Genomic DNA, 17,663 nt, shown 5'->3' on the forward strand with positions numbered 1-17,663 from the left:
TCCAGCCTTGGGTAGCAGGGTACCTGGTTCAAATCCTGCCGGAGCTCGGAAAGCCCCCCCAGGCCCAGGGGGCCCTGTCAGTGCCAGGCGGAGGTCGGGCATCAGCTGATGGTGCCCTGTGTGTCCCCAGGGCCAAGTGGCTGATGGAGCCCAACTCGGACGCCGAGGAGCTGTTCCGCATGGTGGGCGAGGTGTTCATCTACTGGTCCAAGTCGCATGTAAGTGGGGGCAGGTGGGAGGTGCCAGGAGCCAGCAGCAGGGATGGGCGGGGAAGTGCCGGGGGCACCGAGCTGCGGGGAGTGGGGCAGAGCTCAGCAGGGGACGCTGGGCTGGGGGGAGTGGGGTGGGGGCTTGGCGGGGGCCACCGGGGATTGGGGTGGGGGGCACCGGTCTGAGGGGAGCAGGGCGGGGGACGCCGGGCTGGGGGAAGTGGGGCGGGGGCTCCGCAGGGGGCGCTGGGGAGCGGGGTGGGAGCTCGGCGGGGGGCACTGTGCTGGGGAGCAGAGTGGGAGCTCAGCGGGGGGCGCCGGGCTACCGGGAGCGGGGCGGGGGCTCGGCAGGGGACGCTGGGCTGCGGGGAGCCGGGTAGGGGGCTCAGCAAGGGGCGCTGGGCTCCGGGAGGACAACTCTGTCCTGCTCCCCCAGAATTTCAAGCGGGAGGAGCAGAACTTCGTGGTGCAGAACGAAATTAACAACATGTCCTTCCTGACGGCCGACAGCAAAAGCAAAATGTCCAAGGTGAGGCCATGTGGGGCGCAAGGGAGCCCTGCCCCAGAGGCCTGTGGGGCAGGGCGATCACAGGGGATTCACGCTGGGAAGGCCACCTGGACGCTGCCCGACCCGGCTCCCCTGCAGCTCCTGCTCCAGACGTGCAAACGCTCGTGTGACTCCAGGCGCCGATGTTCGGTGCCAAATCTCGTCCCGAGGGCTCTTGGGTCCTCGGGAGGGCAGAGGGGGCGGCCCTGCTGTATGGTCATCTGCACACTGGGCCCGGGGAGCCCAGAGCTCACAGCGCCGGCGGAGAAGGGGGCCGAGGGGCCCGGATTGATCGAGCCATAGTTCCCGTGTGTGGGGCTGGCGGGGGGCTTCCTGGTGACTCCGTGATCCACTCTGATTCGGGCTCTGGGTGCCTGAGGGTGGTCCCATGAGCCCCCCCGATCCAGTCTACAGGGTGCTGTCCTGCCACCCCCGATCTAACCACTGGGGGCACCATTCTGCCATCCTCCCCCCGTGTAACCTCCAGGGCGCTGTCTTATGAGTCCCCCCCGGATTGCACTGGGGGCACCGTGCCCCGGGTGGCCCCGCTCTCATCCCGGGCGTGCACTGCAGCCGCCGTGGGGGCTCGTGGCCCGACTAACATGTCTCTTCTGTCTTGTCTCCCCTTCTCTCCCGCCCGGGTGCCTTTAGTCTGGAGAAGGCCAGGTAGCGTCTCATGGAGACCGCATGGCGCCTTGTGTCTGTGTCTGATCTGCCAGCCCCCCGCCCTCCCCCCCACAGTGCTGGGGGCCTCCCCAGCCCGCTCCCCGTGTGCCCACGGTACCCTGCGTCGCACGGCCCAGGAGCCAGAGGTTGGGTGAGCGACGGTGCCCGCTGCACCTGGCCCATGGGCTCTGTAGTCACCGGCCGGTCGGCTATCGGCTCACCCAGCCCTCCGGCCCCTGGTGTACTTGGCCCGCGGCCGTGCGGTAGGCCTGCTGGTGGACCCCTTCCCTCTGCCAGGGCTTTTCCCCGGTGACATGGGGCCCAGCACGGGGGATCTCTGCCCCCCCTGGCGTTTGCTCCTTGCCCCCAGCTGTCTCTCAGCCCCGAAGCCGCATGTGCCAGGCCAGCTCTCTCCGGCTCCTGATCCAAACCGGTTTGGTTCTTCTGGGCTCTTGCTGTGCAAAGCTGGGGAGTGGGGGGCGGGGAGGGTTCTGCCCCCCCGGATCACGGAGTTCATAATCACCCCTCGTGACATCCCAGCCGGAGGGGGGGGAGGTGGTGCACAGGGATGTCGCAGGCAGATTATGCTGCCCTGCCTGCCTGCCAGATTGCGTGTGCCGTGGGGTGGGGTGCAGGGGAGCTGTCTGCGCTGGCCCCTCCCTGGTTTGTGCCCCCTTCAGGGGTCCCGCTCCCCCCTCTCTAAGCTTGGCAGAGGCCGCCCCGGGAAGAGCTGTGGTGTCCCTGGGGGGGGGGTGTCTCTGCCTCCCACCCCCTGCCCGGGATACCCCCGAGCGGCCCGTGACACGCGGCGGGAGCTCCTTCCCCACCATCCTCTGCCCGGTCAGTTCCCTCGGACCCTGTGTTTCCACCGCCCCCCGCTGAGGTGACCCTGGGTTCCCGTGGCCCGAGCTCACTGGCCGTTCCCAGCACTGTGCCTCCCGCTGTACCAGAGTGGGGGGTGACACGGCCCTCCCCTCACGCAGTGGGGCTGGGCCGGGCGGCCGGTTCAGAACTGGAGATTCCTGAATTGTCAGCGTCCGTGACTGAGCGATCGTGTCCGCCCGAGTCCCCCAGGGGTTACCCAGCCATCTTTGCCCTTTCACCCTTTTCAAGTGGCCCTGCTCCTCCCCTCCCCCCATGGAGGTGGGAAGCCCCGCCCCTCGTGGGAAGCCCCACCCCTCCAGTTTGGTGGGGGTGGGGCTAGCCAGGTACCCCTCTCAGGGCGGGAGGGGCGCTGCTGTGGCCGGACGCTTCTGCCTTGGCATGTTGGCTGGAGGCAGAGGATCGGGGGGTGGGGTGGGGGGGTCACTGCCGGGGGCCCGCCCTGACACACACCCCCCATACCCCCCAGGCGGGCAGCTCAGAGCAGGAGCGGACCAAGAAGAAGCGGCGGGGGGATCGCTACTCCGTGCAGACCTCGCTCATCGTGGCCACGCTGAAGAAGATGCTGCCCATCGGCCTCAACATGTGTTCGCCCACCGACCAGGAGCTCATCACCCTGGCCAAGGGCCGCTATGCCCTGGTGAGCCGGGGGAGGAGCCAGGGAGAGCAGGAGGCGGAGCCAGGGAGAGTGGGGGAGGAGCCGGGGTGAGCAGGGGCGGAGCTGGGAGAGCAGGAGGCGGAGACAGGGATAGTGGGGGAGGAGCCAGGGTGAGCAGAGGAGGAGCTGGGTGAGCAGGGGGTGGAGCCAGGGAGAGTGGGGGAGGAGCCGGGGTGAGCAGCGGGAGGAGCCAGCGGTGGAACCAGGTGGGGCTGATGCCCTTGGGGGTGCAGTGAGTTGGGGGTGTTTCAGGGGCGGGGGGAGCTGGGCCGGAGGGGTGGCGATGAGCTGCTGGGGTGGGAGCGGCTTCTCACCCTGGGTGACGAACTCTGCACCCCTCACCCCCACAGAAAGACACCGACGAGGAGGTGCGGGATGTTCTCAACAACAATCTGCACCTGCAGGGCAAGGTGAGTGTCCCCCCCCCCAGGCCGGCACCCCATTTCCCCTCCCCCGTGCAGCACGGGCCAGCCCCCATTTCCCCTCCCCCGGGCAGCACGGGTCAGCCCCCATTTCCCCTCCCCCAGTGCCACAGGCCAGCCCCCATTTCCCCTCCCCTGGCTGCCACGGACCAGCCCCCCCTTTTCCTCTCTGGTGCCATGGGCCGGCCCCACCTTCTCCCCCCTCTGGGTGCCACAGGCCAGCCTCTCCTTCTCCCCTGGGTGCCATGGGCCGGTCCCCCTTTCTCAGCCTCCCCTGGGCGCCATGGGCCGGTCCCCCTTTCTCAGCCCCTCCGGGCGCCATGGGCCGGTCCCCCTTTCTCAGCCCCCATGGGCGCCATGGGCCGGTCCCCCTTTTCTCAGCCCCCCGGGCGCCATGGGCCCGCTCTCATTTTGCTCCCCCCAGCGCCATGCCCTAGCCCAGGACACCCAGGCTCTGGCCTGCCCCCCTTGCCCTATGGACCGATATACGTCCCCGCCCCCACCCCGAGGCGCCGTGTCTGATAGTCCCTCCCCCCGGCAGTGCGAGAACCCCGCCTCCATGCGCTGGCAGATGGCTCTGTACCGCGAGATGTCGGGCAAGGCCGAGACGCCAACCGGCCCGAGAAGATCGTGCGACGGGTGCAGGAGGTGTCGGCTGTGCTCTTCCACCTGGAGCAGGTGAGGGGCTGCAGGGTGGGGGCATAGCATGGGGGAGGGGCTATGGTGAGGGGAAGGGGCTGCAGGGCAGGGGGCATAGTGCGGGGGAGGGGCTGTGGGGCAGGGGGCATAGTGCAGGGGAGGGGCTGTGGGGCGGGACAGGATAGTGCAGGGAAGGGGCTGTGGGGCAGGGGAGGGGCTGTGCGGCAGGGGGCATAGTGCAGGGGAGGGGCTGTGGGGCAGGGGGCATAGCGCGGGGGAGGGGCTGTGCTGTGGGCCCCCCGGCTCTAACCCCCCCGGCCCCGCAGACCGAGCACCCCTACAAGTCGAAGAAGGCCGTGTGGCACAAGCTGCTGTCCAAGCAGCGCCGTCGCGCTGTGGTCGCCTGCTTCCGCATGACGCCGCTCTACAACATGCCCAGGTCAGTGCCGGATCTGCCCCGGCCAGGGGATCCGGGCCCCCCAACCTCCCCCCGGCCAGGGGATCTGGGCCCCCCAACCTCCTCCCGGCCAGGGGAACTGGGCCTCCCAACCTCCCTCCGGCCAGGGGTTCTGGGCCCCCCAACCTGGGGATCTGGGCCCCCCAGCCTCCCCCCGGCCAAGGGATCTGGGCCCCCCCAACCTGGGGATCTGGGCCCCCCAACCTCCCCCTGGCCAGGGGATCTGGGCCTCCCAACCTCCCTCCGGCCAGGGGTTCTGGGCCCCCCAACCTGGGGATCTGGGCCCCCCAACCTCCCCCCGGCCAGGGGATCTGGGCCCCGCAACCTACCCCCGACCAGGGGATCCACACATCCCAACTTCCCCCAGCGAGGGGATCCGTGCCCCCCAACTTTCCCCTGCTGGGGGACCCATGCCCCCCGCCTTGTGACCCATGCCCCCCCCTCCCATTGTATGGGATCCAGCTCCCTGTACAACCCACCCCCCCGATCCACAGTGTCCCCCACCCCCACCCTGCAGGATCCGTGCCCTCCGCGGAACGGGGGTGCAATCTCAGCTCTGCCAGGCCCTTTGCAGCCCCCCCCACCCCCCGGCTCTGGGCTCCAGGCGGGACACTGGCTGCTCAGTGGGTGCGGCCGGGGGGTGAGTCTGGGTCAATCCCTGCCCCCCACCCCTGCCAGGCCTCTGATCTGCCCCTTCCCCCAGGCACCGGGCCTGTAACATGTTCCTGGAGAGCTACAAGCTGGCCTGGATCGTCACGGAGGAGCACGCCTTCGAGGACAGGATGATCGACGACCTGGCCGTGAGCTGGGGGCATTGGAGGGGTCGGGGACTCGGGGGAGGTCTGAGCTTTCCATATCCCACAGCCAGGACGCCTGGGTCCCATCCCTGCCCGGGTCCCAGGACGCCTGGGTCCTGTCCCTGCACTGGTCCCAGGACGCCTGGGTCCCGTCCCTGCCCGGGTCCCATCCACACCCAGGCACCGGGCTCCATTCCCTCCTGCTCCCTGCTCTCTCGCCATCGTCCCGGAGGCTTGGGGGCAGCAGGACGTCAGCGGTGGGGGGCCGTGGGGGAAGGAGTGACGGAGGAAAGGCTGGAAGTGGGGCAGGCTCCTGGGCCCATGGGCTGGGCGTGGGAAAAGCCGGGCGCACCAGGCTCTCTCTGGCGGGGACGCGGGGGGGGCCCCAGCGCTGCCGGGCCGGGCGGGTTCACAGCTGCTGACTCTCCGCTGTCCTGCTGGGGGGAGTAGACAACCGGGCGAGGAGGAGGAGGAGGAGGAAGAGCAGATGGAGAAGAATCCCGACCCCCTGCACCAGCTCATCCTGCACTTCAGCCGCACGGCGCTGACGGAGAAGAGGTGGGTGCCAGGGGCGGGGGCAGCATTCACATCTAGCCACTCAGCCTGGGGAGTGATCACCTGCTGGGCCCCAGAGTGGGTGGCGGGGCTGGGAGCCAGGACTCCTGGGTTCTATCCCATGTTCTGGGAAGGGAGTGGGGTCTAGTGGTTAGAGCAGGGGGGCTGGGAGCCAGAACTCCTGGGTTCTATCCCATGTTCTGGGAGGGGAGTGGGGTCTAGTGGTTAGAGCAGGGGGGGCTTGGGAGCCAGGACTCCTGGGTTCTATCCCCGGCTCTGGGAGGGGAGTGGGGTCTAGTGGTTAGAGCAGGGGGGCTGGGAGCCAGAACTCCTGGGTCCTATCCCATGTTCTGGGAGGGGAGTGGGGTCTAGTGGTTAGAGCAGGGGGGGCTGGGAGCCAGGACTCCTGGGTTCTATTCCTGGCTCTGGGAGGCGGGGTCCAGGCTCTGTTGTAGAATTGTTCAGCTGGCCTCTCTGGAGCGTGTGGTCTTGGATCTGACTCTGGCCCACGCGCTGCCTTTCAGCAAACTGGACGAGGACTATCTGTACATGGCCTACGCCGACATCATGGCGAAGGTGAGTGACCCCAAGTCCACACCAGGTTCTCTCAGCACGTCTCATCCCCCAGCCCCTCCCAGCGCACGTCCCACCCAGCGCCCCCTTTCCTTCCCAGTGTGTCCCCCCCATTTCCCCTCCCCATCATTTACCGAGGTTGGTTTGAGCATTCTCAGGAGAGCCCATCGCACTTGTGAGCAAAGCCGGATTCGAACCCGGCTCTCTGGGTATTCAAGCAGCAGAGGATTTGAATCCTTCCCTCCCTGGACTCTCCCCTCACTCCAGCTTTGCAGTAAGGGGCAGTTTACCCTTCCCCCCACACCTTCACGAACTTCTGCTCCTGCTACTCTGGAGTGGCCGGAGGAAAAGCCCCCAGGTCACAGCCCTGTGGGCAGTAGTAACAATCTAGTAACTTGAGAATAATGGCAAAATATCTTTGGAGTAGCAATGGCGTAGCAGCTGTATAATATTTTTGGAATAACTGTGTGGTATCTTTGGAGCAGCGATGTAGCAACAGTGTAGTAGCTTCGGGGTAACTAGGCAGTGTCGCTTTGTAATATTGTAGTATCTCTGTAGCGATGATGGAGTGTGACAATGCGGTTCTGGCGGAACCCAACTGAGAGGGCCAACTCAGGACAAATTGCTAAAACAGGGCAGTTACAGCCCAAGGCTGGGGTTTTTCCACCTTTAAGGCAAACCAAACCAGCCAGACTAAGACTTCGGTTTCATCCCATTGGCTAACCGCAAGTCTCACAAGCAATCTCCTTAGACACTCCAGTTTCCCAGTATTACCACCAGTGCCACACGTTATGGGGACAAATGGTTATGAAAACCAATACCCCAGTAAAAGAAAAAGGTTCTCCTGATCCCAAAGGACCAAGCCCCAGACCCAGGTCAATATACAAGTCAGATCTCTTACCCACAAATCACGCTGCTGCCAATCCTTTAGAATCTAAAATCTAAAGGTTTATTCATAAAAGGAAAAAGATCGAGATGAGAGTTAGAATTGGTTAAATGGAATCAATTACATACAGTAATGGCAAAGTTCTTGGTTCAGGCTTGCAGCAGCGATGGAATAAACTGCAGGTTCAAATCAAGTCTCTGAACATCCCCCGCTGGGATGGGTCCTCAGTCCTTTGTTCAGAGCTTCAGTTTGTAGCAAAGTTCCTCCAGAGGTATGAAGCAGGATTGAAGACAAGATGGAGATGAGGCATCAGCCTTATATAGTCTTTTCCAGGTGTAAGAACCCCTCTTTGTTCTTACTGTGGAAAATTACAGCAAAATGGAGTCTGGAGTCACATGGGCCAGTCCCTGCATACTTTGCTGAGTTACAAGGCGTATCTGCCTTCTCTCAATGGGTCCATTGTATAGCTGATGGTCCTTAATGGGCCATCAAGCAGGCTAGGCAGAGCTAATCTCAGCTTGTCTGGGATGTCACCCAGAAGCATAGCATAAGTTTGCCACACAGACAGTATAGAGCCAATATTCATAACTTTGACTACAAAACTGATACACATATATAGACAGCATAATCATAACCAGCAAACCATAACCTTGTCCTAGACACCCCATTTGACCCCCTTTATACAAGATTTGGGTGCCACTACAGGACCTTGGTTGCAACAATGATCTATATAGTCCCAGTTTATGTCAATAAAGTCACATGGAGTAACAGCTTCGTATCTCTGGAGTAGTAGCATGTGTCTTTGGAGTACATAGTACTAATGTAGTGTTGCTGGAGTAACAAAATACTAACAATTATAGTGTTTCTGGAGTAACGGTGTCATATCCCTGGAGTAACAACAGAGTAACAGCATAATGTCTTTGAAGTAACAATGTGCTAATGGCATAGTATCTCTGGAGTAACATTATAATGTCTCTGGATTAATGATGTACTAACTTTGTAGTATCTCTGGAGTAGTGGTGTAGTATATCTGGAATAACAATGTACTGACAGTTTGGTATCTCCAGAGTAATGGTATAGTATCTTCAGAGTAATAATGTAGTATCTCCCAAATAATGGTGTTGTGTCTCTAGAGTAACAGTGTACTGACAGTGTGGTATCTCCAGAGTGACGATGTAGTATCTCCAGAGTACCGGTGTAGTATCACTGGAGTAATGGCATAGTATCTGGATTGGAGGGGGGAGGGTGGTATTTGGCTCCCACGCACCCCTCACTCTGGCTTCCTCTCACTTCCAGAGCTGTCACATTGAAGAAGGTGAAGAGGAAGGTGGTGAGAAAGACGAGGAGGAGACCGAAGGCTCATTTGAGGTAGGTGATCCCCTCCCTACCTCCGGTCCTGGCTCCAGCCCCTGCCTGCGCTGACCCTTGTGTCTCCACCCCGCAGGAGAAGGAGATGGAGAAGCAGAAGCTGCTCTACCAGCAGTCACGGCTGCACAACCGCGGGGCGGCCGAGATGGTGCTACAGATGATCAGCGCCTGCAAAGGTGAGATCGGACCCTCGCAAGGGGAGGGACAGCGGGGCGGCTTGACGGGGGGCTGGCAGGTTGCGGGGTGAGCCATATGCTAGGCTGGTAACCAGCGTTGCCTTGGTTGTCGGCAGGGGAGCCAGGCGCCATGGTGTCCTCCACCCTCAAGCTGGGCATTTCCATCCTGAACGGAGGCAACGTGGAAGTGCAGCAGGTACGGCCGGGCCGGCGTCGCTCCCAGGACCAGGTCCCCAGCACTTCGCTCAGTCCTTACACAGGCCAAGCTCCCGCTGAGACTCAGCGTAACGGCTGAGTCACGGCCGAGGAGCTCGTCCACCTGCTGAGTAACCAGCCAGTCATGTCCAAGTAACACTGAGTACCAGGTGAAGGAGTGTGGGGTAAAGAGGGCTTATGCCCTGAGTAACAAGGGGAGTATGCAGTGAGTAACGGCTCAGTAATGAGTGAATGTGCACTGAGTAATGATGGAGAACATGCTGTGTAATGGCTGAGTAACAATGGAGTAAGTGCTGAGTAACTAATGGGTACACACGGAGTAATGAGGGAGGATGTGCTGAGTAGCTAACAGGCATGCAGAGTAACAAGGGAGGACGGGCTGAGTAACGAGAGAGGACAGGCTGAGTAACAGGCTGGGTAACAAGGGAGGACAGGCTGAGTAACGGGCTGAGTAATGAGGGAGGACAGGCTGAGTAATGGGCTGAGTACTGGGCTGAGTAACGAGGGAGGACAGGCTGAGTAACGGGCTGAGTAACGAGGGAGGACAGGCTGAGTAATGGGCTGAGTACTGGGCTGAGTAACGAAGAAGGACAGGCTGAGTAACAGGCGGAGTAATGAGGGAGGACAGGCTGAGTAACGGGCTGAGTAACGAGGGAGGACAGGCTGAGTAACTAACGAGTATGCCGAGTAACGAGGGAGTAGTTGCTGAGTAGCCACTCAGGGCCGCTGCCTTTGTCCCCGCAGAAAATGCTGGATTACCTGAAGGAGAAGCGGGAGGTGGGTTTCTTCCAGAGCGTGCAGGCCCTGATGCAGACCTGCAGGTGAGCGGGACCGTCCGTCGTGTGTCCCCGTCTGTCCCGGCCTGCATCCCTTCCTCCCGCCCCGCAGGCCGAGCTGGTCCCTGCCGGCCTCCTTTTCCTCCCTGTGTCCAGCCCGTCTCCATCTCTCCTTTTACCCCCTTTTGGTGCCAGCTGTTCCCCCTCCCTGCCCTGTTCCCACAGGGAGCCAGCCGTTGGGGGGACCCCCAGGGGAATCGATCCCCTTTGCCCAGAGCGGCATTGCACAGCCCTGCTCCCCATCCCCCAGTGGGCCGGGGCGAGCGCCCAGTGGCCCCCTGCTCCGTACCCCCGGGGGGGGCTGGGCTGTGTTAGGCTGTGGGCCCCTCCATCGTGGGGGGTGGAGGGTTGATGTTGATGGCAGGGTCACCCCACTCCCCTCCCCCCCGGCCTCTCCTGACCCCCATTTCTCCCTGCAGCGTCCTGGACCTCAACGCCTTCGAGCGGCAGAACAAGGCCGAGGGGCTGGGCATGGTGACAGAGGAAGGAACAAGTGAGTCCGTGCTGCCCCCAGACCCTGCAGATCTCTGCCCCCCATTCCTCACCGGCCCAGGCCCCCCCACATCTCAGCCCCAGACCCTGCAGATCTCTGCCCCCCATTCCTCACCGGCCCAGGCCCCCTCCCACATCTCAGCCCCAGACCGTGCAGATCTCTGCCCCCCATCCCTCCCCGGCCCAGCCCCCCCCCCCCCCCACATCTCAGCCCCAGACCCTGCAGATCTCTGCCCCCCATCCCTCCCCGGCCCAGGCCCCCTCCCACATCTCAGCCCCAGACCCTGCAGATCTCTGCCCCCCATTCCTCACCGGCACAGCCCCCCCACATCTCAGCCCCAGACCCTGCAGATCTCTGCCCCCCATCCCTCCCCAGCCCAGGCCCCCTCCCACATCTCAGCCCCAGACCCTGCAGATCTCTGCCCCCCATTCCTCACCGGCCCAGGCCCCCTCCCACATCTCAGCCCCAGACCCTGCAGATCTCTGCCCCCCATTCCTCACCGGCCCAGGCCCCCTCCCACATCTCAGCCCCAGACCCTGCAGATCTCTGCCCCCCATCCCTCCCTGACCCAGGCCCCCCCACATCTCAGCCCCAGACCCTGCAGATCTCTGCCCCCCATCCCTCCCCGGCCCAGGCCCCCTCCCACATCTCAGCCCCAGACCCTGCAGATCTCTGCCCCCCATTCCTCACCGGCCCAGGCCCCCTCTGACATCTCAGCCCCAGACCGTGCAGATCTCTGCCCCCCATCCCTCCCCGGCCCAGCCCCCCCCTCCCACATCTCAGCCCCAGACCCTGTAGATCTCTGCCCCCCATTCCTCACCGGCCCAGGCCCCCTCCCACATCTCAGCCCCAGACCCTGCAGATCTCTGCCCCCCATCCCTCCCCGGCCCAGGCCCCCCGCACATCTCAGCCCCAGACCCTGCAAATCTCTGCCCCCCATCCCTCCCCGGCCCAGCCCCCCCCCCCACATCTCAGCCCCAGACCGTGCAGATCTCTGTCCCACCCCGCAACCTATTGTCCAGGGGTGCTGGGGGTGGTGGGGTAGTGTCAGGCCCCAATCCCAGCAGCCCCTGGGGCGGGGTCACTCACGCTAATGAGGCGCCTAGCGGCCGGTGGCTGCTGGAGCCTCTAAGCTAACAGGCCTGACTCTGAGCAGGGGAGTTTGGATCCGCAGGTCCCAGGTTCGATCCCCTCTCGGGGCGGGCGGCGGGGGCTGGGAGGGCAGGCTCTGGGGGCACCGCCCAGCAAAGGGGGACGTCTAGGGCAGGTTATGGGGGGCACAGTGAGATGAGTCGGGGCCGCCCTGCCCCCAGGGGGGAGCTGATCCTGCAATGGCTGCTGGGAAGGGCTGGATCAGCCGCTCTCACGGGGCTGGGCCCATCTAGCCTGGCCTCCCGTCTCCGCTGGGGGAACCCTGCGGCTAGAGCTGATGGGGCACCAGGGCCCCCTCCCCCTCCTTCCACCGCGGCCCCTCCCTGCCCTCGGTTTGTGTTCACAGCTGCCGTGTGGTTGCAGGCTCCCCCCAGAGTGAGGCGCTGCTATTAATCCGGATTGTAATAACGCCCCTCCCCCCCCGTCCCACCTGGGGCGGCTCCGACTCCACATTAATGGCGTTAATCTGGTTTTAATCATCTCCTTTTCCTTTGTGCTGTGACGTGTTGCGCTCACCTCCTCTCTCCTCCCCTTCTCTTCCTCTTCCCCCCGCTCCCCCCATCCCCCTCTCACCGGCGCCCCCAGTCATCCGTCGGGAAACTGGTAAATAACCCACAGCTGTGGTGGTTTATTTTTCCGGGCATTTTCTTGCTCTGTTTTCTAACCCGGCGGGCTTGTCCCGACGCCAATGGCTGATCAGAACCCCCTGCCCCCCCACATGGGCCCTGCCCATCCATCGCGGGGGAGGGGCAGCTCCGTCTTTGTTATCGTAGGGTTGCTAGTGAGCGCCAGCCTACCTATGCTGATGTGTTTATTGGAGGGAGCTGATTCCGGCCTCGTTGGTTTGGTATCATAGGGTTGCTGGGCTGGTGGAGGAAGCACGAGCTAAGCATGCCGGTTTGTTATTCTAGGGTCTCTCAAGCACGGAGCGGTGCTCACGGGTTGTTGTGTTGCACGTGGGTGCGAGGCTGCTGTGTTACCGCACGTACGCTCGGGGTTACTTGGCCGCACACGCTCACTTGTTATCATTGCAGGGGCCTGTGCGCTGCCGGGTTGTGTACGTCAGCTTGTTATGGTAGGGTTGCCCCTTGCCAAGCCTGTGTTGCTCTCAGTCTGAGAGAGAAGCAGGAAACGCCAATTTTGATCAGTGGTGTGAATCAGGTTTTACACTTGTACTTTTTAGTTATTTCCCTGCCAAGGGCTCGATTCCCATCAGCCTTTCACGGCATTCAGGACTTCTTCTGCCAGTTAGGACAATACACCCCAGTTACAGGTGTTGGTTGACGATTCGTGCGGCTTAACTTGCCCGGAGTCAGAGTCTGCCATTCTACGGTTGTGATTTTTTCAGAGAAGGGCGAACGGTGCCTCTCTCGTTTGCTGGACGACGGCTCTGTTTCTACAGGTGATTTGCGTCAAGCCCCGTTTGGATGGAAATGTTCAACTCAGTGACAATTGCGCAAAACCAGCGTTTGAATGAAAGCAAACGGGCTGGAAACATTAAAAATTAAAAAGTTTATCGGGCGGCGTTTTGCAGTGAAAACTAGCTGATCTATTCAGCAAAGGAAGTGTCTGTGGCTAGTGAAATGTAGTGGCCATTTCTGGTTACTATGGCTTTCAGGATTGTAGAACTAGTAGATCTCGTCCTCTCTGAGACTGGGGAAGGAAACAGGCTCCCAGTCGGTCACTGAACTTTGGGTGGCCTGGCCAATTAATTGAACTAGTTGGATAAACTGAAAAGGCTAAAATATTCTCTCTGCCCTGCCTGAAGTCGGCTTAGCCCATCGGCAAACTCCGGCTCCCGGGGCTCATCCGGGGACTTGCACCACTTCAATGCTGCGACTTGCTGGGAAATTTGGCAGCAAATATGGACGGGCTGAATCTTCGTTTCTGTAGTTGGGTTAAAATGTTTTAACGGTTTATAAATTTAGGTTGTGATGTTGATTATCAGTTTCCAATTTAATTTTAAATAGGTTTATTGTTAAAAAATAAACCTCTATTTCATTTAAATTTTTTAAAAATCTGATTTAAATTTTAAAATACCCTTTCATTTTTATTTTTTTTAACGATCAAGGTTATTCACTCTGTTGCACATGCTGGTTTGTTATGGTAGGGTCTCCCTGGAGGGGTCGGGGGGGGTTGCATTGTTGATGGTGGGCAGACCCAGCCAGGGTTGCTGGTTTGTTATGGTAGGGTCTCCACGGGGAGGCTGGTTTGTTATGGTGGGCAGACCCAGCCGGGGAGCTGCGGTGACCGCTGTCCCGTGCCGTCTCCCCCTCCCTGGGGTGCGTCAGGCTTGGGGGTTCTGATCAGCCTTGCGGGGGAGGGGGAGAGTGTTTCCGTGGCTCCACGTGGCATGTCCTGCAGCTTAGGGCCCGCCCCCAGCGTGCCCCCGGCAGCCTGGAACCAGTACCTGCCGAGCGTGGCCTCTCCCGATCTGCACTGAGTACTAACCGCACCCCTTGCCCCCGGACCCCGCGCTGGAACCAGGGCGCTCCGGTGCCCTCGCCATGAGCCACGTTCCCTGTTCTCCTCAGGGACTCGCCCGCCCCGTCTGATACCCCGTCACGGACCCCTCCTCCTCCCCCAGCCCTCTCCGGTCTCTTGGGGCTACGGGCGTGGGCAGGGCTGAGCGACCCTCTTGTTGACCAGATTCCAGCCAGCTCGACAGCAGACTGTATCCCTGGGTAGGCACAACGGGGCGTCTTTGTGTTACCAATGTGGCGTCTTTGTAGCCTCTGAACTGGAGAGGAGCAATGTGCCGTCTCTGTAGTAACACTGGTGTCTTTCTTCTACGGGTGCTTGTTCATGTCCAATGCAATCAGGTGTGCGCGACAGCCGGAAGATTTCCCCCCTAGCAGAGTCCATAGGGTCGGCCTGGGCGCTCCCGGGAGTCGCGCCTTCATGGCACCCAATATGGGACCCTGCCAACCCGCCGCCCGCTCAGTTCCTTCTTACCGCCTGCTTTGCAGTGTCTATCCTAGTGTACGGCGTTAGCCCAGTGTGACGAACTGGGCCTGTTCTCACTGTGGTCTGTGAATGCTGACAGGGGAGTGTGCTGGGATAGTCTGCATTGGAGGATGGGATCGGCCCGGGGGCGCATTCCTGGGAGTGTAACATGAGAACCCAGGAAGGGGTTGAAGGCCAGGTGACTCCTTAGCCCGGGAAACTGGACAAAGGCTGTGGGAGGGGTCGCTGAAGGCAGTGTGCTGGAAGCGGGCTGGAGAGATGGCTGGGAGACAGAGATGGCTCTGACCCCCCGAAGGGGGGGCGGGCTGGGATGCCCTGGGACCCCAAGCTGGACTTAACTGAGGGGGTCCTGTTGTCTGTGCCTGCAAGACCTGTCTTGGACTGTATTCCTGTCATCCAAATAAACCTTCTGCTTTACTGGCTGGCTGAGAGTCATGGTGAATCGCAGGAAGCCGGGGGTGCAGGGCCCTAACTCCCCCACAATCCGCAACAACTGGTGGCAGCGGCGGGATCTACTGCACCCCGTGGACGGCGCTTCCTGCAGTAAGTGACTGGGGAGCAGTAAAACGAAGGGGGATTGACGGGGACCAGGCGTGCTGAAGAGTGAGAGAGAGACGGTTATTACCCCTGGGAGTGTGTGACCAGCGAGAAGGACTTTTGCAGGAACAGGGTCCCCCGGGGGGATCGCAGCGAGTGGTCCCAGGGGCGGAGGAGTCTGCAGCTCGACCCTGGCAGAGAGGTGGCGACCTCGAGAAGGGCTGGCACACTAGGGGTCCCCCTGGGAACTGTGGGGAGCTGTGAGCACACAGGCCGGTGAGTGGCCAGCAGGAAGATGTATGCCAAGCGGCTTAAGAGCGACCTGGTGGAGCTGTGCAAGCAGAGGCAGCTGCGCATTGGGAGGCTCACCAAAGAACAGCTCATTGCCCAGCTGGAGGCGGAAGATCGCGCGAATGAACTGATCCCTGTGTCTCAGGGAAGCAGCCTGGCAAATGGAGCGCAGGCACCAGTGTCTGTCCCAGCTGGGAGTGGTCAGCCGGCTGCTGAGGGCTTCCCGAGACCCCTCCTTCCTATGCCTAGGGGAAGGGTGGGGAGGAGCCCAGCAAATACCGAAGGCGCCGTGACCCCCCCGGCCAGCAGGGGGTCCCCCCGGCGAAGCCCGCCGGCCAGCAGAGGATCCTCCCGGCGACGTTCGGCATCCGGGGAGCGGAATTGGCTGGAATGGGAGAAAGAGCTAAAACTGAGAGAGCTGGAGGATCGTGAACGACAGAGACAGCATGAACGGGAGGAGAAAGAGAGACAGCATCAGCGTGAAGAGAGACAGAGACAGCATGAACGGGAGGAGAAGGAGAGACAGCATCAGCGTGAACGGGAGGAGAAAGAGAGACAGCGTCAGCATGAACTGGAAATGGCGAGATTGAAGGGCAGCGAACCCCCGGCTGCGGTGAGTGAGGGGGGACCCAGGACTGCACGGGGCTTTGGTAAGTGCATCATGGCCCCATACAAGGAGGGGGAGGACATGGATGACTTCCTGGAGGCCTTTGAGACGGCCTGCGAGCTGCACCGGGTGGATCCCGCGGACAGACTCCGGGTCCTTACCCCCTTACTGGACCCCAAATCCGTGGCATTGTACCGCCAACTGGGAGAGGCAGAGAAAGGGGACTACGAACTATTCAAAAAGGCCCTGCTACGAGAGTTTGGGCTGACTCCTGAGATGTACCGGGAAAGGTTCCGGAGTCAAGATAAAACCCCTGAGATCTCCTATTTGCAACTAGCCGTCCGCATGGAAAGATACGCCAGCAAGTGGGCTGGTGGGGCCCAGACGAAGGAGGACCTGATTAAACTGCTGGTACTGGAGCAACTGTATGGGCGGTGCCCATCCGACCTGAGGCTGTGGTTGGTGGACAGAAAGCCAGAGAACCCGCGACACGCCGGGCAGCTGGCTGATGAGTTTGTAAAGAGCCGGTCAGGGGGTGGCAGGGAGGAACCCCAAAGGAACAGGCCCGCCGCGATGCAGAGAGAGAGTCACCCTGGGACCTCCCAAAGGGGGAATATTGGGAATCCCCTCCCCCGGGAAATGCCCAGCATCAGGGACAACCGACCGGCTCGAGGGGACCCACGGGACCTGAGCTGCTATTACTGCGGCCGAAGAGGCCACGTTCGGGCCCAGTGCCCCAAGCTCAAGGACAGACTGAGCAGACCGAACCCGCACCGGGTTAACTTGGTAGAGGCCCAGACGGACGAGGGGCAGGCTTCTCACGCAAGAGGGGCTGGCAGCTTATCAACTGCTCAAGAAAGAGAAGGGCCCCAGGCCAGCTTCTCTGGGGGGCCAGATGCTCCGGATTCAAAGTTCTCCGTTTACAGGGTTGGCGCGGGGCTGTCCCTGCGGAGCGAGTGCCTTGTTCCCCTGGAGGTGGATGGGAAGAAAGTTTATGGATACTGGGACACGGGCGCAGAGGTGACACTGGCCCGGCCCGAGGTGGTGGCCCCAGATCGGGTGGTGCCCAACACCTTCCTGACCCTGACCGGGGTGGGCGGGACCCCATTCAAGGTTCCCGTAGCGAGGGTACACCTGAAATGGGGGGCCAAGGAGGGCCCCAAGGACGTGGGAGTGCACCACCATTTGCCCACTGAGGTGTTGATGGGGGGGGACCTAGAGGACTGGCCAAGCAGCCCCCAGACCGCCTTAGTTGTGACCCGCAGTCAGAGCCGGCGAGGGGCACTGTGCCCTGGCCTTGAGGGGGGTGCCTTGCCTGAGGCGCAGGACCCTAACCTGGTGGGGAGGGAACGCCCAGGGACACGGCTCAGGGAGGCTGCAGCTTCGGACCCAGCGGGCGAGAAAGAGCAGGTGGCCATCCCTGTCCCAGCTGCTGAGTTCCAGGCCGAGTTACAGAGAGATCCCTCCTTGCGGAAGATAAGGGACCTGGCCGACCTCAATGCGGTACAGACCATGGGACGAGGTGGCCGGAAAAGGTTCCTGTGGGAGAAGGGGTTCCTGTACCGAGAATGGGCTCCCCCAGGGAAAATGGAGTCAGGGGGGATCAGGAGGCAGCTGGTGGTACCCCAGAAGTATCGCCGCCAGCTGCTGTGCCGGGCCCATGACATTCCTCTCTCAGGGCACCAGGGAACCTGGCGTACCCAGCAGAGGCTGCTACGGAGCTTTTACT

General features: G+C 61.8%; 1 protein-coding gene across 1 annotated transcript in view; it reads left to right on the forward strand.

Annotated features, from left to right (window-relative positions):
- RYR1 (ryanodine receptor 1) overlaps positions 1–17,663 on the forward strand; it is a 97,073-nt gene that overhangs the window by 67,324 nt on the left and 12,086 nt on the right. The window contains 17 exon segments of the mRNA XM_065571867.1: positions 131–218; positions 646–738; positions 1,408–1,422; positions 2,774–2,944; positions 3,313–3,372; positions 3,926–3,986; positions 3,989–4,062; positions 4,350–4,462; positions 5,184–5,291; positions 5,728–5,835; positions 6,357–6,408; positions 8,588–8,659; positions 8,736–8,835; positions 8,952–9,031; positions 9,796–9,872; positions 10,307–10,380; positions 12,118–12,135. Coding sequence (XP_065427939.1) covers positions 131–218; positions 646–738; positions 1,408–1,422; positions 2,774–2,944; positions 3,313–3,372; positions 3,926–3,986; positions 3,989–4,062; positions 4,350–4,462; positions 5,184–5,291; positions 5,728–5,835; positions 6,357–6,408; positions 8,588–8,659; positions 8,736–8,835; positions 8,952–9,031; positions 9,796–9,872; positions 10,307–10,380; positions 12,118–12,135 — 1,364 coding nt within the window.

Source organism: Chrysemys picta, chromosome 17, assembly GCF_011386835.1.
Source record: "Chrysemys picta bellii isolate R12L10 chromosome 17, ASM1138683v2, whole genome shotgun sequence".
In the NCBI taxonomy this organism is placed as follows: domain Eukaryota; kingdom Metazoa; phylum Chordata; order Testudines; family Emydidae; genus Chrysemys; species Chrysemys picta.